The 12,852-nt window shown below is 53.2% G+C and overlaps 1 protein-coding gene across 5 annotated transcripts in view; it reads left to right on the top strand.

Moving 5' to 3' along the window:
- UBR4 (ubiquitin protein ligase E3 component n-recognin 4) overlaps positions 1–12,852 on the top strand; it is a 119,069-nt gene that overhangs the window by 59,995 nt on the left and 46,222 nt on the right. For 2 of the 5 annotated variants that reach the window (XM_036025397.1, XM_028511858.2), the window contains 11 exons: positions 531–661; positions 779–956; positions 1,413–1,517; positions 3,035–3,172; positions 4,004–4,178; positions 5,974–6,070; positions 6,736–6,843; positions 7,301–7,417; positions 8,332–8,541; positions 10,243–10,392; positions 11,852–12,079. In XM_036025397.1, coding sequence (XP_035881290.1) covers positions 531–661; positions 779–956; positions 1,413–1,517; positions 3,035–3,172; positions 4,004–4,178; positions 5,974–6,070; positions 6,736–6,843; positions 7,301–7,417; positions 8,332–8,541; positions 10,243–10,392; positions 11,852–12,079 — 1,637 coding nt within the window. Of the gene's footprint in view, positions 1–530; positions 662–778; positions 957–1,412; positions 1,518–3,016; positions 3,173–4,003; positions 4,179–5,973; positions 6,071–6,735; positions 6,844–7,300; positions 7,418–8,331; positions 8,542–10,242; positions 10,393–11,851; positions 12,080–12,852 lie in introns of all 5 variants that reach the window. The other 3 variants (XM_036025398.1, XM_036025399.1, XM_036025400.1) reach the window with 3 other exon arrangements.

The following is a 12,852-nucleotide window of genomic DNA, read 5'->3' as shown; positions in this document are numbered from 1 at the left end:
GCCCCTCCCACGCTGGGAGGCCTCTCCCCTCACACAGGAGCTGGCTGGGCAGGGTTCTTCTCCTAGTGCTTCTGCAGTGTGAAATCCCACTGGCCCAGTTGTTATGGGAAAAGATAGTAGCACTTCAAGCTGCCAGGACGGATGACAGATATTATTAGATTATTTATTTTCCCTGCCTTGTCCAAGGTCTCCTGAGAGTCGGTGGGAGCCGTGGGCTTACTGGGCTTCAGTTTCACTGCTTTATGGAAATCCCTTGGTAATCCAAGGCTTTCCCCATTGTGGCCCCCCCCCCACCACATCATCAGCTGGAAAAGGTCTTGTCCTAGGAGGTGGCACGCTGCCCCTGCCAACCCGTCTCTTAGCTTAGACCCCGCCGGGCTGGGCGTAGCGCTCTGGAGTCTCCCTCCAAGGCACAGGTGCCCGCGGGCAGCTTATCCAGGCTTTTGTTTGCTCTGTGAGCCCTCACACCAGATGCTGAGGGAGGAAAGGTTTGTAAGTATCTTCAGGTGACTGGGGTTTCTGTGACTCAGGAGACAAGGATGATGACGATGATGATGACGCAGATGAGAAAATGCAGTCATCGGGGATCCCGAACGGTGGTCACATCCGTCAGGAGAGCCAGGAGCAGAGTGAGGTGGACCATGGAGATTTCGAGATGGTGGTGAGTCTGGAGCTGGAGAGGGGAGTAGGGGCCCCCAACTCTCCTCTAGCTCTTATCCAGTGGACTTCCAAAAGCCACCATGAACCATGGGATGCTGACCGCGCATCCCCTCTGCAGTCCGAGTCGATGGTCCTGGAGACCGCGGAGAACGTCAACAACGGCAACCCCTCGCCCCTGGAGGCCCTGCTGGCCGGCGCAGAGGGCTTCCCCCCGATGCTGGACATCCCGCCCGACGCCGACGACGAGACCATGGTCGAACTGGCGATCGCCCTGAGCCTGCAGCAGGACCAGCAAGGTAGAAGGCAGCTGGCAGGAGCACGGCGGCCCCTGGCCTTGCCCAGGAGAGAGGGTTGGCAGTTACTGGTGTGCCGCTCACGTAGCTTGTCCCCAGATTTGGGGAGAGGTTGATCTGGGTGAGAGCTGTTCAGAGATGCAGGTGGGGAGTGAGGGACTACGGGGGCATTTCCAGCCGGGAGCCACTCTCCTCGTTTCTGTTTGTTTGGGCATTTGGATTATCCCCTCCCACATCTGTTAGATCCCTCCAGCCTGTGTCCAGCCTGAGCTGGAGGGAGTCTTACACCATTTGGGTAACTGAATGTGGTGGCTGGGCAGCAATAGCTGTTAACTTCCTCCAGGCCAGAGGGGGTCACACGCTGGTGAGTTGAGGTTCCTGAGGGCGGCAGGTGGCCAAAGCAGCGCTGTGGATGGGGTCTGGAGAGGGTGTTGTGCTCACTCTCCACTTGTTCCCCAGGCAGCAGCAGCAGTGCCCTGGGCCTGCAGAGCTTGGGGCTGTCCGGCCAGGCACCCAGCTCCTCCTCACTGGACGCAGGAACCCTCTCTGACACCACAGCATCAGGTAACTGTCCACAGCAAGGAGCACGGCCCAGGACCCCCGGACCCTGGGCCGCGATCCCTGTGCTGTGAGAGTGGAATGGGCAGCTGCTTTGACAGGCCATTCTGGACTCCTGCTTCCGCCTTCGCTTTGGAAACACGGGTGTGGGAGGCGTGCCCTGCAGCTTGGTGGGGGCGCTCATGGCTTCGCCTCCTGCACTTTGCATGCCGCCTGGCTTCCGCTCACTCCCCGAGGAAGGGCCCGGAGAGCAGCCTGCAGCTCCATCAGCGCTGGGCTTAAATCACGGCTTTCCAGCTCTTCCTCAGAGGGCTCGCACTTTAGACAGCATTAAAGACAGGCAAGAAATAGAGATTATACCTTTTAACTTTTTTCTCTTCACTTGCGAGTAAGTAAAAGTGACATTGCAAGAAGCCAAGCTAGCTGCAGGTCAGTGTGGCTAACTGTCAGGGATCTGGGAGCTTGGGAGGTAGTGTTTTGTGTACGATTCAAATGCAGAGGAAGTTCTCAAACCTCGTTTTGTCTTCACTTGCAATCTCTTTCCTGACTTGATAAGAAAAAACATTTCCTAAATAGAGAGTTGGGCCAAGGGAGAAGCGGAGGGAACATCTGACCCAGCTGCTGGAAAATCCTACCCAAGTAATTTAAGGGCTGACCTGGAGATTTTCAGACTGATGCTTCCCTGTATTGGTTTCTTTCTTTTGTGTTTTCCTTTTGCAAGTTTTACCCTGGATAGGTAAGGAAGGGAGAAAGTGACTGTCCCCTCTCACCTGCTGCCATGGCTTGTTGCTTTCCTTGGACCCTTTGGTTGCTGTCACCTCAAGCTCGGAGGTCGCTGTCGTGCTGTGCCAGTCGTGCCCCTGCTGTGCTCTGTGGCTGTCCTGGCTTCCCTCCCCCACACCCCTCATCCTGTCTCAGCTCAGCCCTGGTCCTGGATGCTGTGGCTGTCTCTGGGGAATTTCCTTGCTTCATTATTGGCATCTGATGAGGATGATTAGGAGGTGTGAAATTTCCCAATGAGCTCCCCTCTGGACCACCTGATTAAAAAGAAAACAAACAGGTTGATTCAAGAGGTCACATTAGCGATTTCTGACATAAGCACCAATTGACTGATTACAAAACAAATCTCATTAAAATTGGGTTCTGTGCTTCGAATGGTAATGGCTGCTGTCCAGTCTCAGCCAGCGTCAGTAACACCTCCACGATGGTGACTGCGAAGCGTATGAGTTAGGAAATTGAGTGTCCGTGTCCCAGAATCTCACTGAACTCCGCGCTGTTCTGCTTGTGCTGTAACGTGACCGCGAAGGAAGTGCCGGGGAGCTGGGTCTTCTCTCCCAGTATTGTTCACAATGCTCCGTGTGCGGTGTTCGCTCCTGCTGGTCGTTAACCCGCAAAGCACAGCTTTCCCTTTTTCCTTTGACAGCAGGACGGGTAAACTGCGCTGTGTCCTCTGCGCTGTGTGGTTTGATGCTTTCGCCCCCAGGAGGGGTTTTTACCTGTAACAGCTCTCGTTACTCTCTCAGCTCCAGCCTCAGACGACGAGGGCAGCACAGCAGCGACCGACGGCTCCACCCTCCGGACCTCTCCCGCCGACCACGGTGGTAGTGTGGGCTCAGAGAGCGGGGGCAGTGCCGTGGACTCGGTGGCTGGCGAGCACAGTGGTAAAGTGTCCTGGGGTCCTGATCTCCTGCGCAGAGGGTGGGGGCGAAACAGGAATCTCTGCCTGGGTCCTGGGATTGGTTTGGGCAGAGGGAGACTCTGGGGACTCGTCGGAAGTCTCACGGAGTTCATTTGACCTCGCCCCTGGGGTTTCTTGTGTTCAGTGATAATGGCTTAAGCGCGGGAGTTTAATACTGAAGTAGCTTCCAGGCAGCTTTTACTTATCTGTTAGTGGAAGAAAGCAGTGGCATACCTAACCCCAAATCGTGATTAATCTAAAGCAGTTATGGTGTGACCTTGAAATCCATCATACTGTTTTTTTTTTCCTCTTGTTGGGGGAAGATATTTTGGGCAATTACTGTTAATGATCTGATGTGTTAATACAGTAGGTCGTCTTCACAGCGTACTGGATGATAGGATGGGGCTCTAGGATGAGGGAGCGTGACAATGCCATTTGGGGCTGATCTTATAAATCGGTCTGTGGATGTGAGGATTTTTTGTATGGAGTAGATTAATAGTAAAAGATAACGCCCAGATTCCCAATCAGTGTGTGTTCTCTGGAATGTGAAATGGAAACATGTCGGCAGCTGAGGCCGAGGTCGGTCCTGTAGGCAGAGGTCATGTTTTGTAGAAGGACACGTGGCCGCCCCGCGAGTCCCTGGGGTCACAGTGCTGTGGGGCCAGAACTGTGCATTCCATCCTTCCTTAGCTTCACACAGGAGAAAAATTTGTAAACTTACCCGTCATCTTCCGACTATTGCTGACTTCAGAGCGCACAGGCTCCCGTCGTGCTTTGGGAGCTGACTCGTGCTTTTTAAACCATTTCCCTCCAGTGTCTGGCCGGAGCAGCGCTTACGGCGACGCCACAGCGGAGGGGCACCCGGCGGGGCCAGGAAGTGTCAGCTCGAGCACCGGTGCCATCAGCACCACCACCGGCCACCAGGAAGGAGAGGGCTCCGAGGGAGAAGGGGAAGGGGAAGGAGAAGGAGACGTCCACACGAGCAACAGGTCAGGGCCTGCGCCTTCTCAGCGGGGCTTTCCTGCGGGGGAGCGTTCTAGGGACAGGGTCCGTCACAGGAGGCGGAGTGGGCCCAGGCGGTATTTAGAAGCGTGTTGCTAAATTCCCAAACATTTGGGTGACTTTCTAATTATTTTTCTGTTACTGATTTATAGTCTAATTTACTGTGGTTGGGAAACATAGAATTTTAATTCTCTGAAATGTTTTGAGATTCAGCATTGCTTCTAGAATGACTTTATGTCTTTTTTGGGTTTTTTAGTTCTTTTTAGTGGGGCAATTTAGGTAACCTAGCCATATTGATAATGGAAGTCTCCAAAGTGGTTTTAACGTTTTTCCAGGAATAAGTTAAACAATCAAATGATTTGTTTGAAATAATACAATAATAGAATTGTTTTCATTTAAGTCACAAGAAAAGAAAGTTGCAATTTTGGGCAGTGTTGAATTTTTTGGTATTGTTTCAAGAGTCTTCTCTAAGAGTTTGAAAAGCCAGTGAGTAATCTGGCACGATTTTGGTCCAGGTCCAGACCCTGCTCATTTGGCCGACTCTTTCCTTTGTGTGTGTCTGTTCATTCACATATACACGTTCTCCACGTCTGAAGATTTTACTCCTCCTCAAAGCTTAGGTTTATCCTAACAGTGCCGAACTGCTGCTTGCCGTCCTGTCCCATGCCTCATCCACTCCTGACCGCCATCCTGTCCTGCGCCTCACCCACTCCTGTTGTCCAGTCCCGCGCTTCACCCACTCCTGATCAGTTCTTATGTGTGTGTGGGCTTTTATGTGTTATAGAATGCTAAAGGACATTTAGCTCCTTTATTTGAGTTCTTTTTTAGAATGATAATCATTATTCAAATAAGACATTGTACTTTCATTCAAACTTTTATTATTTTGAGTTGTAATATACAGAAATTACATTTAAAAATATATAGGCATGTGGTTTCTTATATTAAATAGTCCACAAAGTAAAATGAAGGCTGATTCACTATGAAGTGAATCCATTAATTCACTCAGCAAATGCACTCTGAAATCTGTGTAGGACTGTTAGGCGAGACTGCCAACCAACTTGTCACCACGACCCTAGTTAATGTATTTTCACCGTGGTCCTTCTGAATCAGTGTATTCGCTAGGGACCCAGGGGCACACACTTAGTTTGGAAGCCCAGCTGCATAGCCGTAGATGAAGAAAGCGTAGGTGGTGGCCACCTGAGTGGAGGAGAGAATTCACGGGGCCAGTATGGGGAGGGTAGTGTTGAAATGGAGTTTTGCACTAGGGAAAATTGCAGACGAGGTGTGGGAGGAGAGGGTAAAGCAGTGACCGGCTTTCCGAAGGACTTGGGAAGCGTGAGAACGAAAGAGCTGGGTCAGTGTGCAACTGGATGATACAGGATAGATGGGTAGGAGAAAGCCAGAAAAGGATGCCGGGAGGCTGGGTGGGGCCAGGTGCTAGAGAAGAACTATAGCGCTTACTATGGACGGTTTGGCTTGATTTTGATACTGAGAATGACTAGGACCTGATTGCTTGAGTAATATTTAACTTTCCCGTAGCAGGTTTTCAGTACCATTTATTGTATTTTGCAAGTTTTGCTCCCTTTTAACAGAGTGAGATTTCTCTTACGTTGCTGGTGTGACAGATAGGCATTTATTAACATTTTCTAAATACTAGGATTGTTCCTAAGCCGTAGGCGCCTTGTTTACCTCGGTGCCTGGAGGGAGGGCCTGCAGTCACCTCCCCTCCTATAAGTGGTTGTGTACTGGCCCATGTCTCATGCATTTTTCTTGGCCTTTCAGGCTGCACATGGTCCGTCTGATGCTGCTGGAGAGACTGCTGCAGACCTTGCCCCAGCTACGCAACGTTGGAGGTGTCCGGGCCATCCCGTACATGCAGGTATCCCTCGGTTCGGTTTACAGGGTCGGGAGCTTTGTGCTTGAACCATCCTTAAGCATGCTGACGTCTCTCTTCCGGAGGCTCCGTAAGGCTTTGAAATTAGGTCATAAAACGTTGGATACAATTTTGAACTTAAGTCACAGCCCTTCATTTTAGAGATGAGAAGCCTGGGGTCAGAGAATTTTTTTTTAAATGTCCCCAATTGTCCAGGTAGTTATTGACAGAGCCAGGAGCAAAAGTCTGCTCCAGTGATTCGTAGTCTGTGGTGACTCTTCACTAAGGCTGGTGGTAGAGTGTGGTCTGTGACAGCTGTTGTCCCACTAGCTGCCTTCGTCTTGGGCAGAACTGCTCTTCAGTCCTCAGCAAGCACAGTGCCCTGTCTCAGCCCACTTCGGTTGGATGTAACGTAGCTTAGTCATTTAGTTTTGCAAACTTTTTGCAGAATATTTTCTGTGATGTCAAGTGTGTTATGTATCAAAAATGGACTCTTCTGACTCTGGAGACTTAAGCTTTGGATACCTTGGGATTTGGAACCTCCTCACGGGTAACCGTCGTAACTGACGGGAGTCGGGAAGACTGGGACTTTTCCTGAAACACCCGGTGTTTTGAAGGTCTTGTTCTCTAGGGAACTGGCCTTCACATTTCCTCTGTCTGTTGACTCCCAGGTCATCCTGATGCTCACTGCAGACCTGGACGGAGAGGATGAGAAGGACAAGGGGGCCCTGGACAACCTGCTCTCCCAGCTGATTGCCGAACTGGGCATGGATAAAAAGGTAAAAATCGAAGTCATACTGTGTGAAAAATAGGGGTCGGCTAAGACCAGTTCTCCATTTTTGTCCCTCCCTCAGAGACTGTCCCCTAGTTTCGGGGGGTACCCTCCATGAGGACTGTAGTTCTGTTGATCCAGTAAAACTGTTTTCAGTGCCTGCTGCAGCCCAGGCATACTCTTGGGTCCGGGCATGAATGAGGAATAAGACTAGGTCCCTGCCTTCACGGACCCTCTGTAGTTCTGTAAGGGGAAGGCAGTGAATCGGTGGTTTCTGTCTTCATGCGGCCTGTGAGAGCATCGGGCCTCCAGTAATGCAGGTACAACCCACAGGCAGATGCGCTTGTTTTCTCCCCGACTGCCCCTGAGGAGCGTTTAGCGCTGAGAGGCTTGAGGGAATCTCACCAGAGGTGCCTCAAGCTGCAGAGTTGGTGTGAGCTTCTGGGCTCTGCTTCTGCTTGCAGGATGTCTCCAAGAAGAATGAGCGCAGCGCCCTGAATGAGGTCCATCTGGTGGTGATGCGGCTCCTGAGTGTCTTCATGTCCCGGACCAAGTCTGGGTCCAAGTCTTCCATATGTGAGGTACTTTGGCTCCGAGCGTCTGGCTGTGGGGAAGGGCTATCTGTGTGGGGCTAGGGCTGTGGGCAGAGGCGGCAGACAGTCCACGGTTGGAGGGACGCCCTTGTTGCCTGAGGGAAGTTAGATTCTGAGCTGTTACCTCTTCAAGAGCAGAACCTCCGCCTCTCTCAGAATCCCTTACGAATCCTGATCTTTGCCAACAATCCCCCCATTGGCGGGGTTAAAGGGTTTGGACGTTCCATCACTGAAAAGCAGGGGGCTGTTCTGCGGGCACGGAGTAGCTAAGAGGATTCACACTGCGCGTTGCTATAAGTACAGCAATAAGGCAGAGAGAAAGCCATGCGTGCGAGGTGGCAAGGAGATTAACACAAAGCGGAGAAGGTGGGAATGGAGGCTGAACTGCGTCCAATCTTAATGAGCTTAGGAGCTGTGGGGTTTGCTGGGATTTGCAAGGCGCTCCTAATGGTTTTATTTACAGTAGCTTTTCTCCTACTTTTTTATTCATGTGATCGCTCACCCCATCTTCTTTGGAAGCTGGTTCTCTGAGAAGAGCCCCTACTTGGGGGGGTGGGGTTGCTAAAAAATGCCTCTAGTGGAAACTTTTTTCTCCTTGAAATGGTCTTCTTTTCCTTGCCCAAGGAAAAAGAGGAAATCCGTCCCCTCCACGTGGAAAGATCTAATCCATGCCTCTTGGCCAGTGGCGCCTGTGTAGGGAGATTAGCGCTAAGAGCCGTGTTTTTGTCTTTTCTTCTACCATGCCGCTATTCAAGAGTTTGGGCAGTGCCTGAGCTGGTTGGGAAACTTTTAGCTCAAGAGACCGACTAACGCACTTCGCGACAACTCACTCTGTTGTGAGCGCGTCCCCCCACCCCAGCGCGCAGCTGCATTCACAAGCCGTTCTCACCTTCTCCCTCCAGTCGTCTTCCCTCATCTCCAGTGCCACTGCAGCGGCCCTGCTGAGCTCGGGGGCTGTGGACTACTGCCTGCACGTGCTCAAATCCCTGCTGGAGTACTGGAAGAGCCAGCAGAATGACGAGGAGCCCGTGGCTACCAGCCAGTTGCTGAAACCACATACTACTTCCTCCCCACCCGACATGAGCCCGTTCTTCCTCCGCCAGTACGTGAAGGTGAGGGCTTTCTCGGACAGGCGCCACTCCTGTCCCTCGCCTGGAGCACTCTCAGTGAGTAGAGCCCAAGGAGCTGCAGGAGGGGGCCTGCACTCCCTGGCGGGGTTTACTCTCAGCACGATTTAATAAATAACTTGCTGCTGGGGTCCTGAGTCCTGCCACTTGGGGAACCCGAGGAATTGAATGACACCAGACCATCAAGGTCCTTTCATACTTAGCTCCTGAGAAAGAGATGATGCGGTACAAGGTCATGTTGTCAGTGTGGGTCACGTCCTCAAGTGTATGTCAGATATTCCCCCCGCTGTCATCAGAGGCCCTGTAATGCTCTGGGCTAGAAGATGGGCTTTCAATCAGGTGTGTCTGGGAACAAGTGTCTAGGAACAGTTGTCCTCGCTAGCCGTGAGGCTTGGAGAAGTTCTGTCTGACCTCAGGAAGCCACGGTTTGAATACCTGGAAAATGAGGGCACGAGAGGATCTGCTGCGTAGGGCGGTCGTGAGCGTTGAACAGGGGGATGTTTGTAAAGCCAGTGCCTAGCCCCCGCCGAAACTCAGTGAGTGTTCACTGTCGCCGCTTCTCTTCCGCTGCGGCCCTGCGATGGAGCTGCACGGGTTGGACTAGCTCTGCTGCTCCCTGCGTGCTCAGCGCTGTGTAGGAGTGTGACAGGCCTGCAGTGGGAGTCGGAGCACGTCTTTCTCTTTTTAGTAACTCTTTGGTGGTGTTTTTGAAATTACTTTTTGACCAAAAATTTCTTTGAGGATCCGGCTGTCTCCCTTCCTCTGTACCTTACTCACCTACGACCCCTCCGCATGCAGCCCTACTAACTCACGCGTTTCCCTGCATGTGGATGTTGCCTTTGTGCGCGCTGTCCCTGCTGGGATTCTTTCCTTTCCCTCTGCATCCCTCCCTTCCCCCGGTGAGCTGACGCCTGTTTCTTCCAGACCAGCTCAAACACTGGGTCCCAGGAAAACCTTCCCCAGCACACGCTCCCTGCAATCACATGGTCGAGACGACGTTCCCCTGGGCCCCCCGTGCACACGTGTGCAGGCTTCCCTTCACCCTGTTGCAAAGACCGTATCTCCTTCCTCCGTGTGCTCCCAGTGCTTGGCCTGGAGCCGATAAATACCTGGTGATGGAATGGATGAGGCACGCTGTGCAGGCTCTTCTCGGGCACCACACGGCTTGCAGGATAGCCGTTGTCTGCTGCCCTCCGATTTCTCCGCACCCCTGCCTCTCTGAGTGATGTGAGCCCAGGTCTCAACTGGGCTTAGTGGCCCTGGCCCGCTGGGCTTACTGGAATATGCCTTGTTGTTAGGAGAGTTGTAGTTCTAGGGAAGGGAATACATCTCTCATAGAGAGTCAGAAATCTTTCCCAGCTCCTGTTTCTTCAGTATTTTCCCATTCTAAGTTTTGTGTGAGTAGAATACAATCAATACAGTGTCTAAAACTACGGAGTGAAATGCTAGAACTTTTGAGAGCAGTAAGATAGCTCCACTGTAATCTTCGCACGGAATGACATTGCCCGGGAGCCTGGCAGTTGCTTGTTTGTGCACTGAACCGTCGGCCAGTGCTGGCTCCAGCTCCGGGGGGCGCAGTGGCCAGCGCTAGCATATGGGTGTGCAAGTGAGCAGGAAACCAGCCTTCCTCTGAGTGGGGCCATGGAGACTGTTGGTCACGGGTCCTTACACGTGCTCTCCTCCCAGGGTCACGCTGCTGACGTGTTTGAGGCCTACACGCAGCTTCTGACCGAGATGGTGCTGAGGCTTCCCTACCAGATCAAGAAGATCGCAGACACCAGCTCTCGGATCCCGCCGCCTGTCTTTGACCATTCGTGGTTCTACTTCCTCTCAGAGGTGAGCGGGGGAGCAGCGCCCACTGAGGGGCGGGCATATCGGCTGTGACCGCCTCTGCGGCCCCCTTTCATCCTGCCGCTCCTGCAGTATCCCCCTCGGCCCCGCCCCTGTGCGGCAGGTGCTGCAGGGCGGGGCAGAGGCGGGTGTGCAGCTGCGAGTGTGTGGAACACAGAGCTTCTCGTGTATTTTCATTTACTGATTGTTGTATTATCTTCCACACCAAACTGTAACCCTCCTTCACCCCCTCCCCACCCCCCAAATGTGGCGAAGCTGTGGGAGATGTGCCACAGAGCAGGCTGTCCGCCTGACTTCTGGTTCTGCCCGTTGGACTTGCCCCACACACGACGACAGTAGACAGATTTAATGCTTTGCACTCAGCCCGGAAAACAGAGCAGACCTGTGAAATTAATAGAGACTCTAATGTAGGGAGCTGGTTACACAGCGTCGAAGCAGCCGAAGAGTAGAAGGGAACACTGGGGCGCACAGAGGTAGTAGCTGCAGGCGCTGCCAGCAGCCTCGCGTGTAAAGACGGAGGTCCAGGGGCCTGGGAGGGTGCGGCTGCTGGCCCTCCGGGGTGCTAAAGAGGAGGGCTGGGGCGTGGGCGACCCCGGAAGCACTGAAAGGAGCTGACAGTCAGAGCCAGCTGCAGCCGGCCTGTCCCTGAGTTTGGAAGAAATGGTGGGGCCTGCTAGGGTGACGGGCTCTTGCTCGGATAGCAGGCCAATGGGAAAGAGCAGCTCCCTCCGTTTCCTCCTGCCTTCCAGTGTCCCTCCGGTGCTCCCCAGTGCAGGACCCGAGCGGGGGCCGGTTGCAAAGATGCAGTGTGGTTAGCATAGTTCTGGATTGGACACCACAGAGCAGGCTGTGTGGTGGGCTGGGTTTGGAGCCAGCCAAAAAGCAATCACTTAGCAACCACGGAAAGCACAAGATTAATTCTGGGAAGAATAATCTGCTAGCGAACTCCAAATGACCACTTCAAGGTGTATAGCTGTAACAATCTTACCTTTTTCCCTACCTCTTTTACCTGAAAGGGAGATTTTGGAAATCTTTTTAATAGATTTGAACTTGGGGAGGGCCAGAGTGGAGGCCAGTGTTCCCTGAAGACCCCTGAGTGTCCCAGGAAGGGGCGCAGGAGTACTGCTGCTTTTCCCTCGCTGGCCCCTTCCTTCCTGTGCCTTTTTCAGGGCCGCTGTACGGAATACTGACGTTCACCAGAGGCTAGCCTGGCCGAGAGGAAATAGCTTGGCTTGTGTTTCTTGTCAGGGTTTTGTTTTTGTTTTTGTTTTGAGAATTTTTGAGTTTGTTTGAGCCAGACCAATGACACAATGGGAAACGAGCTCAAATGCTTTGTAGAGTAAGTTTTGCTCTCACCGGTTTTTGGTGACAGTTCACAAACCCCAGGGTGCCTGGGCTGGCACACAGTTTCAGAGTCCTTGACTGCATTGTTTCTCCCCCCAAGTACCTGATGATCCAGCAGACGCCATTCGTGCGCCGGCAAGTCCGCAAACTCCTGCTCTTCATCTGTGGGTCCAAGGACAAGTACCGCCAGCTCCGGGATCTGCACACCTTGGACTCCCACGTGCGTGGAATCAAGAAGCTGCTAGAGGAACAGGGGATATTCCTCCGGGCAAGTGTGGTGACAGCCAGCTCAGGCTCCGCCTTGCAGTACGACACACTCATCAGCCTGGTACGAGGGGGTGGAAGCCGGGGGGAGGGGGGGGGGGGCGGTGGGGAGGGGGCGTGTGATGAGACTCAGCCCAGTAGGTAATCTGGGTGGAGCCGCACAGGGCTTGCAGAAGTGTCAAGGGCGTCCTGGCCAGGGTTAAGATCAGGGTAAAAATCCAAAGTCCCTGACTGGGTGCTACACCATGTGTACTTGGCCTCAGGGTCTGCGATTTCCCCCTCATGTTCCCACCCCCACCTGGCTTGGCTCCTCCGTGATGAAGGGGGTGGACGTGGGTTTTTGCCAGTGTCATGTGTTCACGTCATGGGCAGGAGCAACCTGATGCTCGTGCACCTCTGGTTTTTGTCCTTGGATGCTGAGGACGTGCTGTCTCATGCCTGAAGATGAGTGGTGTGGGCTGTGGGGAGTAACTGCATGTATCGCACAGGAGCATCCAGGAAGAACACCTTCAGTGTTGCAGACGCCTGAGCTAACGTCCTTACTATTGTGCTTTAGTGAGGAAAGTGTAGACTGGACTGAGGGTTTCCAAGTCACGGCCGGTCTCTCTGCTGCAGTACCGAGTGGTCTGAGGAAGCCTGGAAACAAAGGGCCTTTGTGTGGTGGGGAGTTGACCGTGGGAGGCTCCGTGAGAACCTGGTGTGTGGGCCTTGTCCCAGGGCCCCAGGGCATCGGACCCACCTTGCAGAGGGCACCATGTTTAGTCCGCATCCAAAGCTGGGATGAAGGCTCCTTGAGGCAGCAGGCGCGGTACGGGCTGGGCGGGGTTGCTCATTTTC

This window comes from Phyllostomus discolor, chromosome 5 (genome assembly GCF_004126475.2).
Source record: "Phyllostomus discolor isolate MPI-MPIP mPhyDis1 chromosome 5, mPhyDis1.pri.v3, whole genome shotgun sequence".
NCBI lineage: Eukaryota > Metazoa > Chordata > Mammalia > Chiroptera > Phyllostomidae > Phyllostomus > Phyllostomus discolor.
Note: the sequence above shows the minus strand (reverse complement) of the source record. Positions and strands in the feature narration are given on the sequence as shown.